This window comes from Barbus barbus (assembly GCF_936440315.1).
Source record: "Barbus barbus genome assembly, chromosome: 32".
NCBI classification, from domain to species: domain Eukaryota; kingdom Metazoa; phylum Chordata; class Actinopteri; order Cypriniformes; family Cyprinidae; genus Barbus; species Barbus barbus.
Window position 1 is genome coordinate 21,605,883 of NC_136760.1, and position 26,700 is coordinate 21,632,582.

At 35.3% G+C, this 26,700-nt stretch overlaps 1 protein-coding gene across 2 annotated transcripts in view; it reads left to right on the plus strand.

The window, feature by feature from the left end:
• The first annotated feature begins 1,520 nt into the window (after positions 1–1,520).
• Positions 1,521–26,700, plus strand: part of LOC306852525 (cytohesin-1) — a 64,466-nt gene continuing 39,286 nt past the window's right edge. The window contains exon 1 of one of the 2 annotated variants that reach the window (XM_079389423.1): positions 1,521–1,650. In XM_079389423.1, the coding sequence (XP_079245549.1) occupies positions 1,632–1,650 (19 nt within the window). In that variant the 5' untranslated portion in view covers positions 1,521–1,631. Of the gene's footprint in view, positions 1,651–11,590; positions 12,032–26,700 lie in introns of those variants that run through there. The other variant, XM_079389421.1, reaches the window with a different exon arrangement.

A 26,700-nucleotide genomic window follows, 5' to 3' on the forward strand; every position in this document is an offset into this window, starting at 1 on the left:
AGTAAAATAAATAAATTAATGTAATGGTTGGAAAATCTCATGGCAAGTTTGTTGGCATTGACTCCATCATTATGGTGACATCACCTCTTTGGCTGAGCAGCCCCTGTGGATTCATGGATTCAAATGTCACAGTACCTTGTTTTTATTTCATTTTTTGCCTTTTCTTCAGAAAAACCATAGTTAAAAAGAGCACTGAGTCTTGTTTTATCTTAGACGTTAAGGCCCAATCACAAGACACAAATCATCAGGCCTGAGACTTGTCAGATATGCCGTACTAGTTCTGACTGAGTTCTAGCAAAAAAGCTTGGTATTGATGGTGTGCCTTTGTGAAGGAAAGAAACTTTGCGACTTGGTCTGCTGTTGCGTGTTTGACGGCGTGCGGCACAGACAAAAGCAATTTAGTGTCTGTGGTAATACTTAACCAGGAAACTATGTCAAAAATGTGTATGTGGTGCCCAGAAAGAGTGTTTTTGTGATTTTTCCCCTTAAAAAAATGCACCGGCAGAGCTATACAATGCAACTTTCTTGTAATGGCCAATTTGTAAACAGTGGCAACAGTGAACTAATCTGCAAATCTATATGGAATATTTACATAATGATTTACAGTTTACAGCCTGGCTTTTCCCATCACAGGGCTGAATTTTTCCAACAGAAGTTTTCCTTTAGGAACGAGATTATTGTCTGGGTCTGTGCGTTTTCAGAGTTTGGAATAACAATTACTGCTGCTGTCAATCATTTAAACAATTTCCAGTAGTGAATAGAGAGTGAGGGTGCAGACATACTGGATGAGAATGAAAGCAGAGGAGCAGAACATTTATCCACTTATAACGTGCACCCACTCTTTCATTTATATTAAGACTCAATCCTGTATTGAAATGTAGCATCCTGAAAATAGACAATATTTAATGGGCAACAGGTAAATACCATTTATGAAGTAAAATTATATGCTTAACAAAATAATGCGTAGGAGAAATTATATGTTTTAAATCTACACCAACATAATTTTCTATTTGCAAAAAAAAAAATCTTATTGTATTTTTGGTTTCTGGTGGGTGACAACAGCATTTTTAGCACTCACCTTCCAAATGCATTATTTTATTTTATTTTTGGTGAAAGTGCACTAATGATTTATATTTTAACCATTTATGTCATTTAAGTTCTCTCTTCAGTCTCTCAAGAGGTTGGGGAGACTCCTGCTGGACAGAATAAAACATAGCGGAAAAAAGACAGGAAAGGACTGACTAAAATCAAACTGATTATAAAATAAAATATATATATTTAAAATCTTATCAATAACGGTAACATTTTAATGCCACTAATATTAGGTAGACATATATTTGTTCATAGAGCTAAAAAGACTGGCTGTGTCTAAAAACCTAGTGAGCGTCCTACATGGGGAGCCTTTTAGGGCATTTCTGCGAGATCACGATGCCCAGAAATGCTGTATATGTAGGCGGCTCTGTAGATTTTCAAACACGACCTATGTGTACAGTTCACTGTGAATGGAACAGATGTAACCTGGAAGAGGAAAACACACACACACACACACACACACACACACCCTGCAACAGACAAGTGATGTTGAGTGTGTATTGGAGGAAGACTAGAGCTGTGTGAAACACTGCTGCAGAATGGAGGCGGATGATTATGGTAAGTTTTGTCTCATAAAGCGTTTTCAGACTGACAAAGTGCATTATAATGAAAAACAGGCAGATTCATATAATTTTGTGGTCAACTTAATATAATGTTTTAGTCTAAATGAGTTCAAACGTACAGCTCGATACTGAATGATAATTCAAACACTTGCATGATGGCAGTGACAATACAACAATGTTTACCTTGTTAGTAGGGCTCCATGTTGACACGACATTGACAAGTTATTACTGTCTTTTTTGAAAGCTAAAGTTAGTCAGACATTTGTGTATGTTTTAAAAGTCATATTTAGTTTTGGACATCATAAATTCTTAAATGTTGTTAAGTAAGGACACACATACTTGATCTCATTCACTTAGATGCTGTATTTATATATCCAAAAAGATTTGTTTTGAATTAGTTTTGAGGTGTATCTTAGACACACAATCCTTCAAAGTACTTTATTTCTATGTGGTGCACACTGCAACATTTTTTCCCCTTTTCATTGCTTTTTTTGTTGAATGTCAGAGTAGCAGAAATGATGTTACAGGATATCCTGTGTGAAAACAACAGACACGCTACAGCTTGCGGAGAGTGGTTAAATGTCTGTTTTTGTACAAGAGCGAAACATAAACTGGGTAAAGTGACACCTGTTTAAGAGCAGTGAACATCTAAGCTCTCGAGGTTTATGCCAAACAGATTTCCTAAAGTTTAAACTCTTGAAGACAAAGAAATGATTTCATGAGCAGCAGGAACTTAATGCACTACACCCACCTTAAATTCACACTCTTAAGGTTGCATTTTGTGTCATTTTGATAACAGTCATATTAGAAATGACTGTTCATCAGTCCGTTAGACACCATATGAGCTTTGTCTTTGCACCTCTCCTCTTTTGATTGGAATGTGTTTTGTGGCCTTTATGGTGGTCGCGGTGTGAATAATTATGAGTGTCACTCAAATTTCACTGTTCAAATCGGTCAGACAGACCATAATATATTCATAGACCGATATATATATCAGCCAGGCTGATAAATTGGCCAGTATTTAACCATCTGAGATTAACATCATTAGATGATAAATATGTCTGAATTAGCAGAGGTTTCCTACTGACAGCTTTGTCAATGGGTAGTAAACAAATTCTGAATTATTTAACACATTTCTAACTGTATGTTTAGAAGTAAGATAAAAAATATTATCTAAAAAATTCATTGACATTCAGTCTATATTTTTGTTACACATAAGAAAATTGCACAGGTTTCTGACATGAGTGTGAGTAAATGCTGACAAAACTGTCACTTTAAGATGAGATAAACACAGACCAACTTGGAAGCAAAATATTAAACATAATAAACAGAGAATGCATAACACTAGTGGCCACAGAAAACACATGGTTTTTGCACATGTTGATAGTGGTAGAGGACCAAACAAACAGTGCTGGACTATTCTACAGCCTTGGCGCATTAAAAACGAAGCCATGATAAACCTTTGACCTTTAGAAATGACCTTAAAATTTCTAGCCTTTTTTGTAAAAGCATGTTTTGAAACTCAACCTTTGTTGATATCTCCAACTTAATTTTTCTTCCCGTATATACCTGTCTTTAATGTATTAATTCTGATATTTGATTACTAACAACACTATTGAATAATATTAAATTTTTAAACGTAAAGGGGTGTCTGGAGTATTATTTAGACTGACTGCACAGATTTATAGCAGTAGAATTTTCAATTGTGCATCCGTTACTTACTTAGTTTTACATCTCCCTGTCAGTGAAGAAACACCAAATGCAAGGTCAGCTTCTAAAATGATCATTTTAACTAGCCCTGTATATGTGGACAGGTATGTGGGACTGGGATATGTCTCTCATTACAAAGGTTACAGCTGTAGACGTGGCAAAGTGTCACATCCAGGAAAGAGCAAAGCTGCACAGGAAACTTCTGAGTCTGTCCTCAACTTACCTCCTTCAGCCGCCACTCAATGATGTTAACTCCACCCAAGCAGTCTGTTGCTCCAGTTAGATATAGCAAGAGTCTGAAGGGAGGTTTGTTTTTGATGTACTCTCCCTGCCAAACTTTCTGCTGTCTATGCATTTTGGGGTTTACTTGTGAGCTGCAAATCAAGAAGACTGTTTACAGTGATGACCACACATATTAAGATCCATTTTAAGCTTCATCTAAAGTTAAAACTACCACTGTCCTACTTTCCTGACCACCGCTTGAGCTGGCTTACATTAACAAACAGATTCACTTTAAATTTGTTCCCTACTTAGACATGTCAGTATAATTATGTTTTATCATTTACCAAAAAAAGAAAAAAAGGATACTAAACCAACTGATGTAATACATTTTTCTTACTTCAGATGTAGAATGCCTAGGTGGATAGGTTTGGCGTCACAAATTGTGCATTAACAAAAAATAACCAATAGATGGCATATATTTCCAGAAAATATCCAGCTTCAAAATTTTGAGATGTGATGTGGACAAATAATCACAAAATTCAAGCATGTCATAAGATGATATATATCCATGTGGCCATGTGGTCCAAAAAATAAATAAATAAAAATAGTAATAAAGTTAAATAATATAAAATAAAATAAAAAAATTTATCACAAAACAATGAAAATGTATGGACCCCAACACCCCCCCTTTCCCCCAAAAATGCATAAACAACTTAAAAATAAAATATTTAAAATAAATAGAATCAAACTCTGAAACTCTGAAAGAATTTGATTTGCTTTATTCTGTATAAATCATTCAAAATGTAATTGTGATGAATGAGGACTTGGCAGATATTACAGTGTGTGCATATATATTTTCTTCTAAAATGAGCATTTTTCTCAGGCCTTATATATATATATATATATATATATATATATATATATATATATATATATATATATATATATATATATATATATATATAATACATAATATATACATTTAAGAATACATAATAGTATTCTTAAATGTACATATTAGTACTTAAAAATACCTTTTAGTACCTAAAGTGCACATATTTGTACCTTTTGAAAGGGTATCGCCTCAGTGACAGTTTTGTACCTTTTTTTCTAAAAGTGTGCATGTTGGGATTAAAAGAGAGTTGCATAGAAATCCAATAGGATGTAGTGCTTACGTATATGCTCTAAGTTTATGATGCTTGGGGTTTGTTGGTCACTGAGTATGCTTTTAACTCCTAAGGACCTCTCATGCTCAAGTGAGCTCACAGCTCTCCTAGAGAGACCGAGGCTGCAGAGCTTGGGCTTCTGGTACGTAGGCTGTTCACTCAGTATCATCTGGGATTCTAGCCATTAAACTACAGGCCCTGCCTGTCGGCTTATCCACCTCCCGTTGTGTAGGTTTAAGATTGAATCTCAGACGTCACCAAAACAAGGTCCATCAAACCTCATGGTTTTGTGTCATGATATATAAAAAATCTGCATGCATTTTGTGGAATAAGAGACAATGTATATTTTACACTACAGGTTTAGGAATGTCATTGTCATCTGTTCTTTTTGTGTATTCTCTGTCTGTTATCATTTCCTGCCGAGAGAATAGATGAGGCTGTTTCACTAAGGAAGTGAGAAGTGAACAGATGTTCAACGATGCTACATGTGTCCTCGGATGACATGCTTCCCTAGCATTTAAAGGGGTAGTTCACCCAAAAATAAAAATTCTGTCGTCATATACTCACCTTTATGTCGTTCCAAACTTTAACTGTCTGTGGAACATTAAAGAAGATATTTTTCTTTGACAAATAATAAAAATGTAAAAAATTATTTTAAAGAAAGTTGGGGTCCAAACAACATTGGGCCAAATATCTCTAGAAAAAAATATATATATGCGTGTATTTCTTTATTCAGCACCAAAGCTGCATATATTTGATCAAAAATACAGCAAAAACACATAATATTGTTAAATGATGTTACAATTTAAAATAACTACTTTCTATTTTAATGTGTTGTAAAATGTAATTTATCAAATGCTCCACTCTCCAGTGTCACATGATCCTCTAAAAATCATTCTAATATGCTTTAATTGGTGCTCAAGAAACATTTCTTTTTATTGTCAATGTTGAAAACATTGAAAACATTAATATTTTAGTTTTTTGTTGAAACCATGATATTTTTTCAGGAGTCTTTGATGAATAAGTTCAAAAGAATAGCATTTATTTGAAATAGATTTTTTTTGTAAAATTTTAAACGTCTTTACTGTCACTTTTGATCATTTTTTCTTACTAATAAAATAAAATAATAATGACCCCAAACTTTTGAACAGTAGTGTACATTTTCATAGACTTTTGCACAATATGATTGAATCTTTGGGTCTGGAACAAGGGCTGTCTTAATAAAAATCAGCCCCCTGGGACATAAAATTGCCTACAGTATTAATGGATAAATACAGAGGTTCGGTTATATTGCAGTGTGTTTGTTACATTTTTTACTTTGAATTTATGGACATGTTTTCCATCATTCACCCTTCCTTCTCCATGCCCCCTTTGATTTCAAAATATAGTGCTGTTTTTCCCCTTCTAAAGTCTCTCTATAGCACTCGCTCATTAATCTTAAGCTTCAGAGGAGAAATCTTCAAAAGACTGATCTGTTATATGATCAACTGAGATGAAATGGCAGTCTCCCTGCACGGGACGACTGGGATTTTAGCGATACGAGTGTTAGGTCTGCACCAACCAACAGCCGTGACCACTTCCCATTTGTCCTGTTATTGAAATGGGTTAGATACAATCTGTCATGATGAACTACTGAAATAGATCATCCCTTAAAGATAACCAACTTGAATTATTACTCACAAGATTTTAATATTGTTGCTTATACTGTACTTCTCCTTTCTGAAGATTATGCTTTCATTGAGCCTCAAGTATAGATTTCTCCTTTGTCAGTACATTTAAAGGAGTTTAGTTCATCCATAAATAAAGATTGTCATTATTTATTCATCATTTCAAACCTAGAAGACTTTCTTTGTTCTACAGAAGATATATTAAGGAATTATATGTAATGCACTGATCATTTTACTATGCAGTTACAATAAAGGTTTCCGAATCAAAAACCGAAACAGTCACATTCATCAAAATGTCAAGATTCTATTGAATCACAAGATAAAACATTTTGTGGTTTTTGGAAGAACGAAAGTCATACAGGTTTGGTACAACATGAGAGCAAGTAAATGATTTCAGATTGATTACAGTGATTACAGATGTTCTTCTGAGTAGTGCTTCTTTAAAAGTCACATGAGGTTGTGTGTGTGTATGTGCTTATTAATTTTGTGAGCTGGTTCATTCCTACAGGGAAAACAAACCCACAGATATCAGATGTTAAATGAAAGCTTTTACTGCTGGCGTATGATGCTGGTTGGCTTGGAAATTGCCTTTTATTACTGCTGAATAACTCTTCTACACTTATCTTCCTTTGAACCATGTTTTTATTGTCTGTGCTCACATTGTATTGTTTTACCTGATAAATATTATTGGTAATTTCACCTGTCCCCTAATGTACAATGTATCCCTTGGGGAACAGAAATGACTATAATACAGGGATACTCAAAGTCTCGCACATCACAACAGTCTGGATTTGTGGGGCAATTTATTTGCGTTTCCATTTCTGCACTTCCAACTGAGCATCACGACACCAGAAAACAGAAAGCCAGCTATTATAATGAACAAATCTGTCTAAACTGCAAGCCAGCATGTCCATTATAATCCAGTGTAGACAGCCTTGTTGATTATAACTGTCTTCTTGTTTTGTTGCTTGTGTGCGGTGTAGACAGTGTAAAACTTGTATTTAAATGATATCACAAAATGCCTACCAATTTACTTCTGCAAAGCATCAGAATATGCAAATTTTTTTCATCAGTGATTAGTACTAAGTATCAGGTTGTTGAAACGGTCAAACCATCCCATATATATATATATATATATATATATATATATATATATATATATATATATATATATATGTATGTGTGTGTGTGTGTGTGTGTGTGTGTTTTATATACACACTTATAGATTTTATATTTAAGTATACACACATATACTTACAGTGGATTCAGAAAGTATTCAGACCCCCTTCACTTTATTCAATTTTATGTTGCAGCCTGATATTACAGTTGTTTAAATTAATTTTTTTGCTCATTAATCTACACTCCGTAAGTCATAATGACAAAGTGAAAACAGAATTTTAGATATGTCTGTAAATTTATTGAAAAAACTGAAATGCCACATTTACATAACAACACATGAAATTTAGCTCAGGTGCCTCCCATTTCTCTTGATCATTGCTGAGATGTTTCTACACCTTGATTGGAGTACACTTGTGGTAAATTAAATTGATTGGACATGATTTGCAAAGGCACATGCCTCTATAAAAGGCCTCACAGCTGATAATGCATATCAGAGCGAAAACCAAGCCATCCCAGGTGAAAAACAAGTACACGTCCATAATGTACTTAGTGCTCTATTTTCACGCACTAATTTTGTACTTAATATACTAAAAATGATCCTTTAGTACTTCTTAAAATAAACTTAAGATCATCTACGTGTACGCAACTGTGCTATTTTGAGACACCATGAATATGAACTAAAATGCACTTTTAACATGCTATCTTTGTATTTAAAAAATTTATTTAGCTACCACTTGTAGTACACTTGAAATTAGTGGGCGAAAACAGCGCACTATAAGTACATTATGGAAGTGCACTTGTTTTTCACCTGGGATGACGTGAAAGAAACTGCTTGCAGAGCTCAGAGACGGGATGGTATCGAGGCACAGATCTAGGGAAGGATACAAAATACAAAAAAAAAATCTGCTTCACTGAAGGTTCCCAAGAGCACAGTGGCTCAAATGGCAGAAGTTTGGCACAACCAGGACTCTTCCAAGAGCTGGTCGCCCAGCCAAACTGCCAAAGGTGATTCAACTAGGTATTGAATACTTATGTAAATGTGATATTTCAGTTTTTTTTTTTTTTTTTTTTTATAAATTTCCAGACATTTCTAAAATTCAGTTTTCACTTTGTCATTATTAGGTACGGAGTGTAGATTAATGAGAAACTTTTTTTTGTTTTTTTTAAACAATTGTAGTATTAGGCTGTAACTACAAAACTGAAAAAAGTGAAAGGGGGGGTCTGAATACTTTCTGAATGCACTGTATATAATACCTATCTTTGAAAAAACTATTTAAATATGAGTTTGTATGTGAGTTCTTTAGCAGAAACTCTTCAAATCTTGTGCATCTGTAGTCTCAGTTAATTAACAGAACAACTGGACGTATTTGGGGCACATATGACTGGAACATATGGCCAAAAAAAGTGTTAGATTCAGAATGATGAAGCAGAAAAGTTTTTGGAATAAATATTTGATGGGAAACCCAAGCTTCTGACCATTATGGTTTAGAATCCATTCTTTCAGTTTCGCAGTTCTGTGGGCCTTTGAAACAGAGGGGCAGAATGAACAACATCATCGCTTCGTGGACTCTGCTGACGCCGGGCAGGCGTTTATTGGGCCTCTAGCTCTTCAGCTGTTTCAGCTGATTTTGACTGATTTTGGAGAGCTGAATAAACACAGGGTTAATTCTTAGGGTGTCAGTGCAAAGGATCTTTTATTGTTTAGCACAGTTGCAGATTTTGACAGTCATATGTCTTGTTAAAGGGCTTTGGAACAGAAGTGTTGTGAAATGTCTTGGTCCTGATGTTTGGGCACTCAACTCATCAGGGAAAAGCTGTGTTTTTAAAAGTCCTGCTGACTAACCTTTCAGATACAACTCGCATGTAATTTTTCCCCTGTTCTTTTTTCTTCTAGCTGTGGGGTGCCCTCCTAGTCTCAAACGTTCATTTAGAAAAGACTGAAAAGAGAGAAAGGAAAAAGCTTTTTATTTCTCTGTAGTCATGAGTCAAGATTGTGAACATGAATGTTTGATGGTGAAGTTGTGGCGATATGCTCGTTTTAATTCTTTTATTCAATAAGGATTATTCAACAAGTGACTTTTACATTGCTCTAAAAGATTTCTATTTCAATTAAGTGTTGCTTATTTGACATTTCTATTAATCAAAGAAACGTGTATAATACTTATATATAGATTACCTTTTGTAAAAGTATTATTTTTAGATGAAAGGAAACTACAAAAGGACACCAAAACCTGCTCATTTCCTTAATAGTGGTGTAGCTTGTTGGTTAAAGATCAAACAGTTGTAGGTTTATGAATGATCTCCATGGTAAGCCCAGGTTGTTCTAAAGGGACTCTCTGTAATACGTGTGCTGAGAATCACTGAGAATAATAGCTTCAGCTAAACGTCAAATTAATCATTTCAATTTGATTTGTCTATATTCTGAGCATGATGAAAGTTTTTGATCATGCTTAGTTAGAGGAAGGTGTCAGGAACCACTAGTAAACAGCTGAGAATTGATTTAGTAAAACACACTCATGACATTTCATCTGACACCTTCAGAAATCCATCTTAGGCAGAGAAACAGAAACATTTTAAATAGTGTATGTAAAATTCTAAATGTAGTAAATTTATTATTTTATCTTTTGGATAAGTCTGATTTAAATGGATGGGTGTGAATGTAAGGAGAGGAAGGGTGTCAACCCACAAAAGAGGGACAGAAGATAAAATGAGGAAAGCAAGCTGGAAAGTAGTGGGTGGACTTTCCAGCAGGATCTCCCAAATGGCTCCCCTCTGAGACCAGTTTGGGGATGTTCAAATCATTGTCAAATCTTATAATTGTAATACATTTGCTTTGAAGAGCAAAACATTGTAATATACAAGCACAATAGTTCACCTAGAAAATTCTGTCATTATTTTGTGTTCCAAAGAAAAAAACAATATAATATGACAGAATTTTATTTTTTGGGTGACCTGTTCCTTTAAATGAGTGATTAACTAAAAGATCCTAGTTGGTCAATGACTTGTAACATTCATACAATCAAGCTAGTCTCCGTTCTTTAAAAACCTTTCTTTTTTGACAAGCTGAGATTGTTATTTGAGGGTAGTGATTTGTTCCCGTTTCATGACACATGACCAGAAACAAGTCGATTCAACAGTATTGCACTCACATAAAAAATGTTTTTTTTAAGTCACACATGCTTTTTAGAAATATCGCACATGCAACCACATTTTTGTCGAGCTTGCAAGTTCAGCATGAACATGTACGGTCAACATTTATCTACAGAATATAGTGATTTTCAACCAAAACTCGCATGAAAATGTAAATTTTATGAAGTGGTGATTTGTACGAGTTGGTAATGGTTCCAAATGGGAGTTTTCACAGTGATTCCATAGATGAGCCATTTTGGGTTCCCAAAAGAACCTTTCAGTGAAAACTTCTTAAAAGAACCATTCCTTCACACCTTTTTCCACTATAAAGAACCTTCAGTGGTTCCATAGATGTTAAAGGTTCTTCATGGAACCATCGATTTATAAAGAACCTTTATTTTTGAGAATGAAGGTTCATCCATAACTCTGTCCCTCAACATAACCGTCACTGGGGGTGTAAGCAGATTGTATAAAAGCATCCAAATAGATTGTACAGATTAGACACAAATTTGCCAGAACATTTTTACAAAGTGTTGCGATTTTCATCATGAAAGACATTTCTTGTAATATAAAGTATTTAAAAAGCAATTACCATAGAAATAACCACACAAATGCTAAATGCCAACCAATCTGGGAGCATGTGGGTTTCAGAGGGTCTCAACATAACACAATGCACACGTGTCTGCAGGCGTACATTTATAGATGGGGTGGGTGATCTCGTGATTCTCCATGAGTAAACATATACATGCCCTTCAAAACCACGCATGGCTCAGATGCCCGAGATGGTTAAGCTCTGACTAAACTGCCCTCTGTGCTTGTGGGAGTGAGTGGGGAGGTGTTCTGGGAGGTGTTGATGAGCTTGTGCGTATGTTTATGTAAATCATTCTCCACCAAAGCATTTCAGTGCCACAGCAGAGACTTCAGTGTCAAAGACACAGAAAGCCTTGGATGGTAAAGTGGCAGTGAGTACGAAGAGAGAGAGAGAAGGAGGAGAGACAATACAAGGAGAGAGCAGTCAGTGAGTGAGAGAGATTGCGAGACCAGCGCACAGTGGAGCAGAGAGCAGCGTTGTGGATCTGCGCTGCCGTCAGAGGTCTTTGCTTTGGAATCTGTCGGACAGCAAAATTAATGATAAAGACACGTTACATAAGTATCAACATTTCAACAAGTTCTGCTTTCACACAAAAGGGGAAGTGGCTTGTGTTTTCTCTCTCGTCGCTCACAGGGACTTACTTCTTGCAATCGCACTTTCATATTTAAAGTGAAACGGGGGACAGTTGAGATATGGGGACGGTGAGTGAACTCTGTGCATCGAGCTTCCAGGCGTTCTTGTGTCCCACAGTTTTCCCGGCTCCTCCAGCAGGTGGGTCTGTCATTGTGCATGTGCTGAAAAAAAAAATGGTGTAGGATTTCATTTGAAACAATTTTCATTCAGAAATTGCTAGTGAATTTCACAGCTCATAACACATTGAGTTCAGTCATTGAACGTGACATTTTGAAGTAGAATGACTGAAATAGTATTTACTCCAATAATCTTCGCTTTATTTACAACATTAAAGAGTGATTTTACAGTGAAATATGGGAGTTTTTCAGACAGTTTTAAAGGGGTCATGGGTAACACTTTAGTAATACTGATCCTTTGTTAATGAATACCTACACAGGAACAAGTCACTAATGCACTATTAACATTGTAGTAACTACTATTACCTAAAAAGAAACTGATTAGCGTTTTAGTAAGTAGCTAATAGCGCTCAGTTGAAACTGGTAGTTCACTAGCTAATCAATAACTACTATTTTTTTTATATATCCTGGAGAACTACTAAGAACTACTGTATACAGGTTCATAATTAATTTGAATTATGCATAATTAATTCTAAAATGAAGATGATGGTAACCCACTAGTAATGACTCAAGAATTATCTAATTGTTTTAAAGGAACTACTAACTACTTGGATCAGTATTCTAAAGTGAAAAGCATCATAACTCCCTAATACTGACTGACGTGATTTAAAGTTTTTGAGATATATGTAAGGTTTTGGATAGTAATGACTCAAGTGTTACTACATCCTTCTGAACAAACTACTAATTATTTGGATCAGTATTCTAAAGTGAAGGTCACGTAACTCACTAGTAATGATTTAAGTGTTACCAAATCTAGCAAAATTAATTACTAACCAAAACCTTACAAAAAGCTTACAGTGATTTCAGTCGTTACTAGGGCGTTATCATGATCTTCACTTTAGAATACTGATCCAAATAATTAGTCATTCCTTCTGAAGAATTTGGTAATACTTGAGTCATTACTAGTGGGCTACCAAGACCTTTATTTTAGAATTAATTATTCATTGTGTATTATTCATATTAATTATGAACCTGTATACAGTAGTTCTTAGGGAGGTATGAAAAAATAATAGTTACTGATTAGCTAATAGTGAACTACCACATTCGACTAAGCACTATTACTTACTAATTCATTAATCAGAGTTTCTTGTTAGTTACTAATAGTTACTACAGTGCTAATATTGCATTACTCATGTGTTCTTGTGTAGTTATTCATTAATGATGGAACACTATTCTAAAGTGTTACCGGGTCATGAAATGCATTTTCAGATCTTTATATTATGAAGGTCAGTCTGGAGGTTAGCTTATAAAGTTTTTTTTCACCAAAAAGTTCAAATATGTGTAAAAATGTTCATTCTGTCAAACACACTCTGTTTTGTCGACGCCTATAGCCTTCGGCAGAGTGCCGTTATACAGTGTCGTTGCACTAAGGGTGTCCCGAGTTCGAATCCTGACTCGAGGACCTTTCCTGATGCCGCCCCCCTCTCTCTCCCACTTCACTTCCCGTCAGTTCTGATCTGTCCTATTGTAATAAAGGCAAAAATGACAAATAAAAAGCTCTGTTTTGAGGGATGTAAAGTCTTTCAGAAATGCAAGTAAATGGCCACTGCTGAGTTTGGTGAACTTTACGACGTATCCACTTATTGTTTTTCTGTCAGGACCACTATCATCAAAGACGATTGACAATTAGCATACAGTTTGGATTGACGGTATGGTTCTGTTCTGGGCAAGAACTCCCTGCACATCCATGCAGCCTAGCTATTTAGCATTAGGTGTTGTATTCCTATAGGTAGATGGGGATCAGCTGAGAGTCAGCTGATTCTTGACTAACGTTGACTACGCTTGATTTTTATACACATTTATATTTTTATATACATTATATTAACATTCAAATCATTAAAACATTAATTGATACACTTGCCATGTTAATAGCAGTATATGCTGGCTTGATGTTTATTACAAACACAATTAAAGATTATAAATAAATGCATTTTTTGGCATTGCCTCCAAGGCACTGCCTTAGATTTCTACAGAAAGATCGTTAATAAAACAAGCAGCATGTTGCGCATAATTAAGAAAACATTCCTAAATAAACTGCAGCCATGTATATCCAACAATTTGATCTTTCGAATAAGTATATGCACAGTTTTTAGAGGTGCAGTTTGTCTACATCCAGGGCCAGAACAACTCCTGAGGGTCTTTCCAGACATTCCCTAACAGCAATATCAGTCTTGTGATTGAACGATAGACATGAGCTTTTAAGAGCACACCTCCTTGATTTACAGTATATTTGAATGTTAAAGGGTGTGTAGAGGAAATCATAAAAAATCATATTTTAACCTGGGGAGGAATGAAGCACACTCTTATTTCCATTTCATGACCCCTTATGTGATGCACCCATAACGCTGGAACCATTTGAGATCTGAGTAAAATCACGTGCAGCTGCGTGTTATATCAATCTAGTGTTGTTGCCGTGGTGATAAACGGTGTCCCTGGATCATAGAAGTGTTGGATGAGAAACGGAGCTGCCGTCATGGTCATGCAATGTGAGACAAATCATTTGTTTTGTTGATAAGTTGCTGGGCTGTTAGAATGAATGGTTTTGATATAATTACTGTGGAAACACTAATCACCATTATGATGATTGTGACCCGTTCACCTGTTGCCAACTGACCTTCAGTCATGTCCTCTCTATATATACTGTATATCGATAGTAATAGGATCAGGTTTCACTATGGACTTCTGTTTATTTGTTGGTTTTAGCGCTCTCTGCGGGTTTATGCGTGTTTGTTGCTCATAAGTGAGGTTTTGTGTGAATTAAATGTTAGAGCTGCTGAGACAATCACTAGGTGAGAACGAAGAGGAGAAACTCTGTGAAAGAGAGACAGATGAAGGGGTGGGACTGATGAAGATCCTATTCTGTGTTGATTTTGTTTTTGACATCATAAGAAAAAAATCAGTGAAGGGTGTAGATCTGTGGCTTTTTATGTTGGATGGATTTTCTCAGTTTTCTTCTTGCCATCTGTCAAAATTCAATGACAAAATCCCCTAATGGCCCTCAAAAGATGTAGATTTGAAAACACAAATGCCTGTTTGGATAGACTTAATAGTTGGTGGTTCATTGCTCAAGATGCTTAATGGAGTTCTCACTTGTCCTTCCTGCAAGTATCAACTTTGTCTCAGATGTTTCTCCTACAATAGATACAAATGAGACTATTGGTGCCATAAAGTAAACCCCCAGGCACACCAACGACAATGACTATAAAGATAACTATTAGTGTCCACACCACTATATGACAAAATGTTTATTGTATTATATAATGTAGTCGCTTTAAATGCTTGTCAGATTAGTTCTGATTGGCTCAATGTTTTTATCATACATCAGTTGAAAAAACTGTTGTAAAAGTTATTCAAAAAATATTGTTCCTCTGTGTCAGTATGATTAGTTATGGTGTGGACTTCTCTATTCTCACAGAATCCTATTTACAGTTACAGTTATCACTGATGTGAACAGTATTTAAGAATAGATAGCTGTAAAAATAACTTCTAGATAGTATAGTTCAGATTTGTTGGTCGTTTTGAATCATTTAGAAAGTTCTGATAAATATTCATAGTGAAAATTTTTGTGTTTAGATTGAGAAATTGTTCAGCTCTTTTTTTAAACTCTAGAGAAAATGTAAAATCAGATAAAAAATCTCAATTTGCTTTCATTTAATGTCATTGCAATCTAGGACAAACAACTAAAATATGTAAGATTTTACATCTGTGTTTTTCTTTCCTATTGGCAGAGGCATGGCATAGTCAACACTATCTCACGGCCAAGTTTTACTTATTTTACAAGGTGGCTAATTCGTACGAATTCGTATGACCTCATTCGTATGATTTTGTGTGATTTCTGTGACTGTTAAGTATAGGGGAGGTGTTAGGTGTGGTCCTTCGTACAAATTCCTACAAATTTGCCACCTCGTAAAATACATATGATTTCTCACAAAATTCGTACATTTTTGACAAGGTGGCTAATTCGTATTTAATTTGACCTCACTCATACGAATTCATATGAATTAGCCACCTTGTCAAGTATGTTCGAATTGCTGTGAGATCAGGTTGGGCATAGTGGGTTGTGCATGTGCTGATGGCACTCAAGAGCTGTAGCTATAGGGCTGCAGGTTTGAGTCCGGCCTACAAAATGTAACTTGATTGTGAAGTTGAAGCCCCAAAAATAAAAATGCAAACAAAAGATTACAGTTATAGAATGTATGGAATAGTTTTTGTGTTTACATATTCAGTAATGTAAATTGGGCCTTCCCCATCAATACCACTATAATTCTTTCATACAGAAACTTTGACCTCTTTTTCTTTGTAAAAATATATGCATAATGTGATTCCATTTTAGCAAGTCATTTGTCATGAAGCATCACCAAATCTCTTTTTTCTTTGAAATGGACAGAAAATTCAATGTATCCTTTTACATGCTCTTTCATTTCTCCAGAGTTTGGCAAACTTCAGCGTTTTTCAATCCAGTGAAAAGGGAAGTAATTTACTTTGCGTATATTAAGGGCTGTTCCCATAATGACACTTGAGAATCAAAAAGACAAATATGTGTGTCAAGCTGCTCTCCTGTTCGGCAGCACAGACTGTCATATTCAGTTCAATTCGATTTTATTTATGTAGCACTTTTATAATTCATAATACGTATTGATTTAAAGCCGCTTTACAAAAAGTGTATATTTTCTGTGTTAACTGCTCAGAGTAGAGGAGTGTCAGAGTAATATCCATATGGCAGTAGTATACAGATATAATATCATACAGTGAAGTAGACATAATGAATAAGTTAAACTATGAGTACAGCTTGTGACAATAATAATTACAATAGAATGACCATATTTCATTAGACATTTCACTCTTGGCTGATCATTATCTTAACAAATAGCTTCACATATTAAAACTACTATTGTGTTTTATCATTAGTTCAAAAAACAATATTGGGATAAGAGGCTGCAAAGAGGAGAGGAGTCCATCTGAAATACTAAAGTCAAAGTGACCGATTCTTGGAACGCATCTGTATTTTTTCTTCCACAGGAGGAAGGTTATATGTACCCAAAGCTTTTTACTGTAAAAGTGCTGGTGTGAGAGACTATCTGTGTGTACTGAGACATCAGGCTGTGCAAAAAAGCTTTAAGTGAGTGCAACTTCACTTAAAGGTCACAAGTTAGAAAGAAGGATGGTAAGAAGGCATAATCAAAAGAAATTGGTCAGGAAGTATGAACGTGGGAATGCGAGAATGGAGAGGGATTTTGTGAACCACTGTTCAGAGAGGAGGAAGTAGATTGTGAGTGTAATAATGAGAGTTTCATCTCCCATGTACTTTTATTCATCACGGGCGACTCACTCATTTCAAATACTAATCATGAGGAGTCAGTAAGTTAATCAACCTTTCTCTGAATGTGTAGTGTTTTATCACTTAGTCAAATAATTTTCTTAGTCAAATTATATGCGTACTGTGATTTAGGGCTGCGAGATTTGGGGGAAAATGTAATTGTATTTTTTTTTTTTTTTTTTTTATAAAAATTTGAATGAAAAATGTGATACTATTTTAACTATTATAAAGTGATATTATTATAAAACAAAATAAGAATTATTGCGTTTGTAATCTTTTCCCCCAAAAATCTAGTAGAAAGAAAAATAATATAATTTTATTTTATATTGTAACTGGAAAATTGCAACATTGATATCCGTGGCTGGCTTAATTTCTTCATTTTCCACACATTGAACCATCCAACTTTTATATTGATGGGAAACCACAGAGAGGATAATTGCACTAAGCCATATCACAATTGTGGTTTTATTTTTATGAATCATGCAGCACTATTGTGATTCCATTAATCTTGAATCCTTACCAAACCAGGAATCATGGACAGAAAATTCTGCGCATCCTTTATGCATTCTTATGACATTTATTTATGTAGCGATCAGACAGTCTCCTCCTGTATAAATATACAGTATGAGGTTCTTGGTCGTAGAAAGTACAACATTAGAATACGTTATTTGCTTGCATTACGCATTGTGTTCCTACACATTCTATAATGCAACAACGTGTGACATCAAGTCAATCCTACATTGCTGTATCAATATTGGATCAATATTTACATTTGGGTGAATTAGCCTAAACATAGCTTATTTACTGAATATTAAGCAGAGAAAGTAGAAAGTATTTTAACATTACAAAAATGAAACACTTCACCTTTAGCTTAAACACACACAGAGGGCAGCTGCTCTCAAAATGAGCCTCATAACAAGCTGCTACACTTGAACCAAATTTGACCTGCTAGTTTGCCTAATGCATCCTATTCATGCATAGTTGTAAAAACCCCAGATTTGATCTGAAGGATTTTAAACACTTATTGTAGCTGCCACTGATAAGCAACAACAGAAAAAAATGCCTTTGGTCATGAAGAATGCTCATGGAAAAAACGTTTTCATTATATGACTGAAATTGTGTGACAAACACTAAAAAGGGGAAAAAAGTATTAAATGACCTCTTGAAATAACCTTCCAGGCGCATCTCTGTTAGATAGTTCTAGAAAGTTGGAATGAGAATATGTATGCTTGAGAACAATAGAAAAAAGAGAGAAAGTGACTATAGCGTAAAGGGGTTATGAAGAGGAGAATGAGTGTGTGAGTGGAGAGAGGTGTGATATGAGTGAAGTGACTCATTTTTGGACTGTGAGCCCATATTATCATGCTGGAGGCAAGTCAATGCTGCCCACTCATGGATCTCCCATGATGCCGGTGTGGTGGCCCACGAGTTCTTCTGAGGGAGTCACCGTCTGTGATGATAAACCGTGAAGGACAAAACAAATCTTATTTACATCTCTCTTTCTAGCTCTTTTCCAAAACCTAATGAGCTGCCTCGCTGCCTACAGCCTACACAAGCAGCTGCTTTATATGACAACAGACTGAAATTGGACTTAAGTTGAGTGATTTTCAACACTTTTCAGGAATTCATACAAATAACAGTTTATATTTGTAGCTCTTGGGTGATTCAACTCAATGATTGGTAGTTGTCATGTTAGGAATGGCACAAATGTTTAAGTATAATTTTGAACTTAATGAAAAACATTCCACGAATGAACTGTACTTGTGATTGGCTACATGTGTGAAAAGGTATCTTTTAAGGTATACGTTTTGGAACAGGATTTTGTGTTGAGAGGTTTTGGAACTGAGCTTCTTTCTGTAAATCCTTAAATTTCATTTTCTTACTAGTCCTCCAGAGGCTCTTATTGAACTCTGCCTTTCCAAAGAGAATGACCAGTCACAAAATCTATTATTCTTGGGCTCTCTCCTTTATTGCATCTTCTTGACAAGTTAACATCTAACTCCTGTCCCTAAAATCTGTCCCTCATTCTCAAACCTTATCTCTTATCTCCATCCGGCATGAGTGGTGAAGAGTATAAACCTACACCCGGCAATTTCATCTGATACAAATTTCCCTCTCTGTCAGAGTCTTAAAGGAGTAGTTCAGCTAAAAATAAAAAGTATATCATTATTCACTCACCATCATGTCATTACAAACCCTTATGACTTCCATTACGTTATACAATAGCTTTCTTTGAGGAATGGACTGAAATGTAATTTATTTAACAATCAAATAATCTTCCATTTCAATAAGCAAACTAAAAAAGTGGACTCATTTGATTCATTAAGAAATCAGACTAATGGTGTTTGCACACCAAAAGTGAAATTAGTTATTCGAGCGCAAGTACATAACATACAAAGTCAATGCAAAGACACGAATAGACACAAATTTGTGGCAGTGGACATGAATGGCGCAAATTGTGCTGCGCAATTGCTGCAAAATCGATATTCGCCTCAGTCTTCCGAGCGAGCTGAAAAATTTTGACTCGAGTGGAAAATACGCATGACGCGTTGTCGCGAAAGGCAATAACCAATGAGCTTATTGACATTTCTGGTTTCACATATCTGGTTGTATCAGAAAATTTTCTTTTTTTTATTAGTTTTTTAATGTTTTTATTTGTGGCAGTGATGCAAAAAACATCCCACAAGTAAACTAGACCTTCAAATATTCGCTTCGCGTTTGATGTGCACACCTAGACTTCTGTTTTTGGTTTTAATAGAAAAGCAAACTACTTTATCTTATGGTTTCATAAAACTTAAATTGCACGGTTTATATGGATCACTTGTATGATAATACAGTTTTGGAGCTTGACACTTCCAATGAAAAGACTTCAAAAGAGCGGCCAGGACATTATTCAGAACTTCACCTGTTGTGTTCCACAGAATAAAGAAACTCATGTACACATTGCTGAGTAAATAATGACATAATTTGAATTTTTGGGTGAAGTATTCATTAAAGCCAGATCTCTCTTTGACCCTATGGAGCACCCCTGCTATATAGACCATAGGACCGTGGTGCATTTTAATATGTGGACTAGTTGGGTTCTGGAGCTGCCGCTGCCAAAGCAGTGAGTAATGACATCATAAACACAGAGGCAGCCTCTGGGCTTTCTGCTACTGTCTGACGCTTTGCTCTGATCTGCTCCAGACATGGACTTTATTGGAACAGGCCATCAGCATCCCAAGCGCTGCCATGACTAGTTCTACAGTCAGTTTGAAATGAAAAAAAAACTTTCTCCTCACATATACAGTATAAATGTAGCAAAACCTTAAAACAAACTATTCAGAATAACTGTTTTATTAGATGTGGGAGATCATTCTGTCACAAATGTATTGCTCCTGCTGTTACAGCAGACTCCCACGGAGGATCAGGTGGATTTATTGGCATAGCATCACAAGTGCTGTAACTTCTTAAATCAAAATCTCAGTTCTTCACAGATGGGCAGGTTAATGTTCATTTAACCTGCCCGCTTCTGTTGGTCCGTATGCGTGCATCTAGTGTGTCACTGTCTCTATGCTAAATGACTTTTGTGGCTTCACTCTTGATTTTCCTCTCATGTAATTTTGTTTAAAACCCCCAGGTAGTTTTCGTCTTTCTTTTTTATTAAATGTCATCTCAAACTGTAATGACTCATAATCGGAACATTTGAAGAAAATGTCACTTTGATCAAAAGTGACATTAAAAACATTTATAAGACATATCAAAAGATTTCTATTTCAAATGAATGTTGTTCTTTGAACTTTCTATTAATTGAACAATCTTAAATGTATTAAGGTTTCCACAAAGCTATTAAGCAGCACAGCCATTTTCAACTGCGATAATAACTTGTTTATTATGTTATAAAAAATGTTTCTCGAACACCAAATCAACATATTAAGACTGATTTCTGATTTAAGACTGGATTAATAGTGGTGGAAAATTCTGCTTTGCCAACAAAGGACTAAATGACATTTTAAAATAGTATATTGAAAAATATTAAAAATTTTAATGATATTTCGCCCGTCTTTCTGTGATATTGTATATATTATTCTTTTTCTTCGGTTTCATACTTTTGGCACACTCAGCATGGCTCTATTTGTTCAGAAACATTTATTCTTCTATTATTTCCTTTACTGTGTCCATGGGAATGGTTTGTGCTCAGATTCGTTCACCATGACTTGGAGAGCATTAGAATAATTCAGCTGTCATCTTTGAGAGGGCTATTTCAACAGGTTTCTTATTTAACCGTGCAGCTGCTGTGTTTGCTCTGCCTTTTAATTCTGTGTTGAAAACAGAACAGCCCACCAGGCCCTTGTGATGCAAATGTCCGCACTGACCTCAGTAATCACTGGACTCCACACATACGGACAGCTTAGATGCTACCGATGATTAAGTCTGTTCTCAGGTGCTTGCAGAATAATAGTGTTTTATTGGTTAAGAGTGAGAGATTTGATGCTCCTGCTTTCTATATGCTCTTTGAGGTGAAGATTGAAGAACTTCTTAAGTTAACAATAAGCTTTAGCGTTTAGATTCAATATTTGAATGAATCCAAATGAATGGATTCACAAATAAATTGACACAAATGTGAATTTATCTGTAATTATTTGCTAATTTGCAAACTGTGTCCGCTTTGCCATAATAGAAGTTAGTTCATACAGTGGGGATCGAAAGTTTGGGAACCCCTTGCAGAATCTGTGAAAATGTGGATAATTTTACCAAAATAAGAGAGATCATACAAAATGCATGTTATTTTTTATTTAGTACTGTCCTGAGTAAGATATTTTCCATAAAAGATGTTTACATATAGTCCACAAGACAAAAAAATAGCTGAAATTATTAAAATAAGCACATTCAAAAGTTTGGGAACCCTTGGTTCTTAATACTGTGTGTGGTTACCTGGATGATCTACGACTGTTTTTTTGTTTTGTGATGAACACAACAATTAAAAAAGGTTCAAACATTCACTGATGTTCCTGAAGGAAACACGATGCATTAAGAGCCGGGGGTGAAAACTTTTTGAATTTGAAGATCAAGGTAAATTGTACTTCATTTGTCTTCCAGGAAACATGCAAGTATCTTCTGTCGCGTCAGAAGGGCAGTACTAAATGGAAAAATATGATATTTCAACAAAATAAGAAAAATTTAGACATCTTCATCCTGTTCAAAAGTTTTCACCCCCCGGCTCTTAATGCATCGTGTTTCCTTCAGGAGCATCAGTGAATGTTTGAACCTTTTTTAATTGTTGTGTTTGAGTCCTCAATCATCCTCAGTGTGAAAAGGTGGATCTCAAAATCATACATTTACTGCTGGAAAGGGTTAAAATATGCAAAAGATGCTGGAAAACTGAAGATTCTGCAGGACCTGGAGGATTTTTCTGAAGAACAGTGCTCAGTTGAACTGTTCAGAACAAACAAGGGATTCATGAACAACCATCACAAATAAAAAAAACAGTCGTAGATCATCCAGGTAACCACACACAGTATTAAGAACCAAGGGTTCCCAAACTTTTGAATGTGGTTATTTTAATAATTTCAGCTATTTTTTTGTCTTGTGGACTATATGTAAACATCTTTTATGGAAAATATCTTACTCAGGACAGTACTAAATAAAAAATAACATGCATTTTGTATGATCTCTCTTATTTTGGTAAAATTATCCACATTTTCACAGATTCTGCAAGGGGTTCCCAAACTTTCGCATGCCACTGTACTCGTGTTAGATCTGAAATGTACCGACAGATAATCAGGATTATGGAAAACTTGTATAATTTTGAAAAAGGCATGGAAATTTCTCTGGTGAATATCGATTTTTCAAGTTATGATAAGCTCTAAAATATTTCACTGGTGTAAATTGCGTTATATGAGGTCAGTTTTATAAAATATTTGTTAAAAATCATTATCCATTATCATAAATTACTGGAAATGCTTTGATCAAAAGGTTTGGGAAATGTAGATAAATGTAGAGATGTTTTGATAGAATATAGTTTTTGAAGTTTATTATTTCCAAAATATTCTAAAAGTAATAGGACAAGTTTGGGTGGATGGATGGATGGATTTAATTTGAGCATTTGTGTGTTTGTCTCATTTGCTATCATTAAGTTATTTAATTCAATTTATCTGATATCATAGATCTGCATTATATCATCCATCAGCCACTCTTCTCTAAATATACGCATTGCTGACAGCCATTAAAAATCCATTATATATAATCATTATATACAGAGATTAGGATAATGTCTTTCTTCTTAAACACCACATATTATCTTTTGATGCAGCTTATCATTATCTTTGCTTTGCCCTCTACCGCACCACCTTACCTGTTCTCTTTTCTGACAGCTTTGAAACAGGTGTGACACCGTTCTAATTAATGTCTTTTACATAGTACAGTGTGTTCTGGGAAAAAAAGCGAGAGAAGGAATGAAGGAATCAGAGAATTATGCAGAGAGAAAGAGAGTGAGTGCTGAGATGGTATGAGAACTGTTTATTTTGGTCTGTCCCTACCTGGTCTTCAAATGGCTTGAACTCAAACCACTTGGCGACAACACTGCTAATTCATTCTTAAAATATATACCGATCCTTTCAGTCCTGTAATCTATTCTTGATGGTAGTTAGTTAGGTACAGAAATGTTTACGAAACGTTTCAAACTTTAACCTTAGCTTTCTGAGTGTAGGAAAACCCCTCCTGTTCCAAAACCTAGTGAGCTGCCAATGTAGGCAGTGTTAAAGGCGTTATAGGCATGATGATATCTTCTTTAGTAGCATTTAGGTTGCATTTCAAGTTGCATATCCTTCTATGAGAATGCAATCCTGTAATGCATTGCAACAAGGCAAGTGAAAACCCATCCCAAATGGAAGATGAAGCAAGAGAAATTACCTTTCTTTCATACTTAAAGTCGGAGTGAAATGAAAATTTCTGTTTTCTAAATACGTGTTATTGATCTTATTGTGATTGATTAAACTCCACCCCCCTTTTTTTTTTTTACATCCAATCAACAACAAGTAAAATCAATCAATAAAATAGTTTAATCTAATTGTATATGCGTTTTTATGCTTTTTAAAGTAACACACCATTAGCTTGGGGACATGCTAATGGCAAATTTATTGAAATACTTCTGTGTGAATGAGTTTTAAAATCCACTACTGTATAATTCACACAGATTCTCTTTGTTAATCAGAGTGCAGTGTGCAGGCAGTCAAAGGTTTATATGTCTTGACCCCTACACAGAGGATGGAATGACCTTTTATCTACAGCCACTGCCTGTGTAGTAACACCTGCTATGAAGGGCAGATCTGATTTCCTGAGTATAGCATCTTGATGCTTTGAGCTGCAGCTATGTGAACTGACCTCAAAAGTGTTGAGTGCTGTGGAGCTTTAATAAGATACTCTGACGGCTGTCTCATTTGGCATTTAAATACAGCCTTTAAAAGATAAAAGCTTAAGTTGTTTGCTCGACCTTGGTGCTTAGTCATTTAAAGGCAGCAGACTGAGAAAGGATACAGCTTAATGGATGCTGCGTCGTTAGCCTGCTCATGTTAAAAAGTAATGTCTCGTAAATATGTTATATAATGTTGTTATATATGTGTGTGTACTAGCCTACACACACACACTAAAAAAATCTTACCAACCCCAAACTTTTGCCAGTGAAAATAGTTCTGAATGAATCCACAGCAGAACCGTTTCTCGTCTCTGAGCAGCGGTGTTTCGATTCTGAATAAATCAGTGTTTTGGAATTAATGAATCAGTTCTGTGAATGATTCACTGACTCACTAATGAACCCAAGTTTACTTTTTGTTCCTGAATGAATCATGAATGAATCGCTTCAATGAAGGATTAATTGACTCGTTTGTAAAGTCATTTGTCGCCACCTACTGGCAATACTTTGTAACTGGCATAAAGAATCATTACAAAATCCTTGTTATTAATAGACAGACTAGAATAAATTATAATTGTTGCTTATTTAGGCAATAATGTAAATAGTTTTATGTCATATCTAGTACTATATGTATTCTCTAATTACTAGAACGCTTTGATCAATCAATAACTGGTTAACGTTCAAGGGCTATTCTTCACAATATTGTTTCAGTCCTGCATTGGTTGATAATATTGGCCTGTTCTATGTCAATTTTGCAGAAACTGTCCATTAATATGTACATAAGGATCATTGTTTCCTTGCAATTTCATATTTTGTGTATTTTAATGTAATGCATTCACAGCACTGAGATCTGTTTGGAATTAAGTTACGGGACTTCAGAGTTAGCAGGGTGAGTTTAGCGTTAAGGTCATAAGGTGGAAATGATATTTAAATGTATTCAGACTGTCTCACTAAGGATTTTGATTAAGTCTCACATCTGCTTTGCGTTAAACAGAAGACTCTGTGTGCTAGAACTGGCTTCTGCTGCGCACACACACACACACACACACACACACACACACACACATACACACACACACACACACACACACACACACACACACACACAAAATCAGAATACAGAATCAGCATAGTGAATCGGAGGAGTCTTGTCTGTATTTTAGCTGTGTCTGCTGGGTAAAGCAGCATCAAGTAAAGGCACTGCATCTCCCCGAGGAGTCTCACCTCATTTCATTTCTCTCGTCTGGTCTCCTGCTCAGAAGATGCGTTTCCTGCAGTTTCAGAGAGGAGGGGTTCTACATCAGAGTTCAGATAACTCTCCTCAAAGGCAGTATTTATTTTGCTCATGTACACAGATCAAACAACAAACACATTTTAACTTTACATATATACGTCTACACTTTCCATCTTTTCAGTGCACCTGTTGTACTGAACTCTCCCACGTCTCTTCTGAGTTTTCTCTGTAGTCATTTTTGCAATCACTTATTTAACACCTGAATTTTAAAAGCTTAGGTTTTCTTGATAATACTTTCTCCTATCCCACAATGCAGAAACAACTTTAAAGAAGCCATGATTTCCCCAGAAAATAACTGTGGCACAATCAAAATATCGGTCTGTTGGTTTGACTAAGCATCTCTTCCAAACCTGGCCATACAACAACATCGACTCAACCAATGGTGTGAATTTGGGGCGGGGCTAGCTGTTTTATTGACCAATGGCAGACAGGTAGAGAGCTGTTTTGAAAGCTTGTTTTATTGTTGGCTGATTTACATGTAAAATGTATAAAAGAATTGAACATAAAAAATAAATAAAAAAAGTTTAAGAATGCTTTTGCTGCTTTTTCATTATTTAAATCGGGTCACTGTATAATTTATTGTTTTTTATTTATATAACAGTTGATTTACATAAAATATATAAACTACAT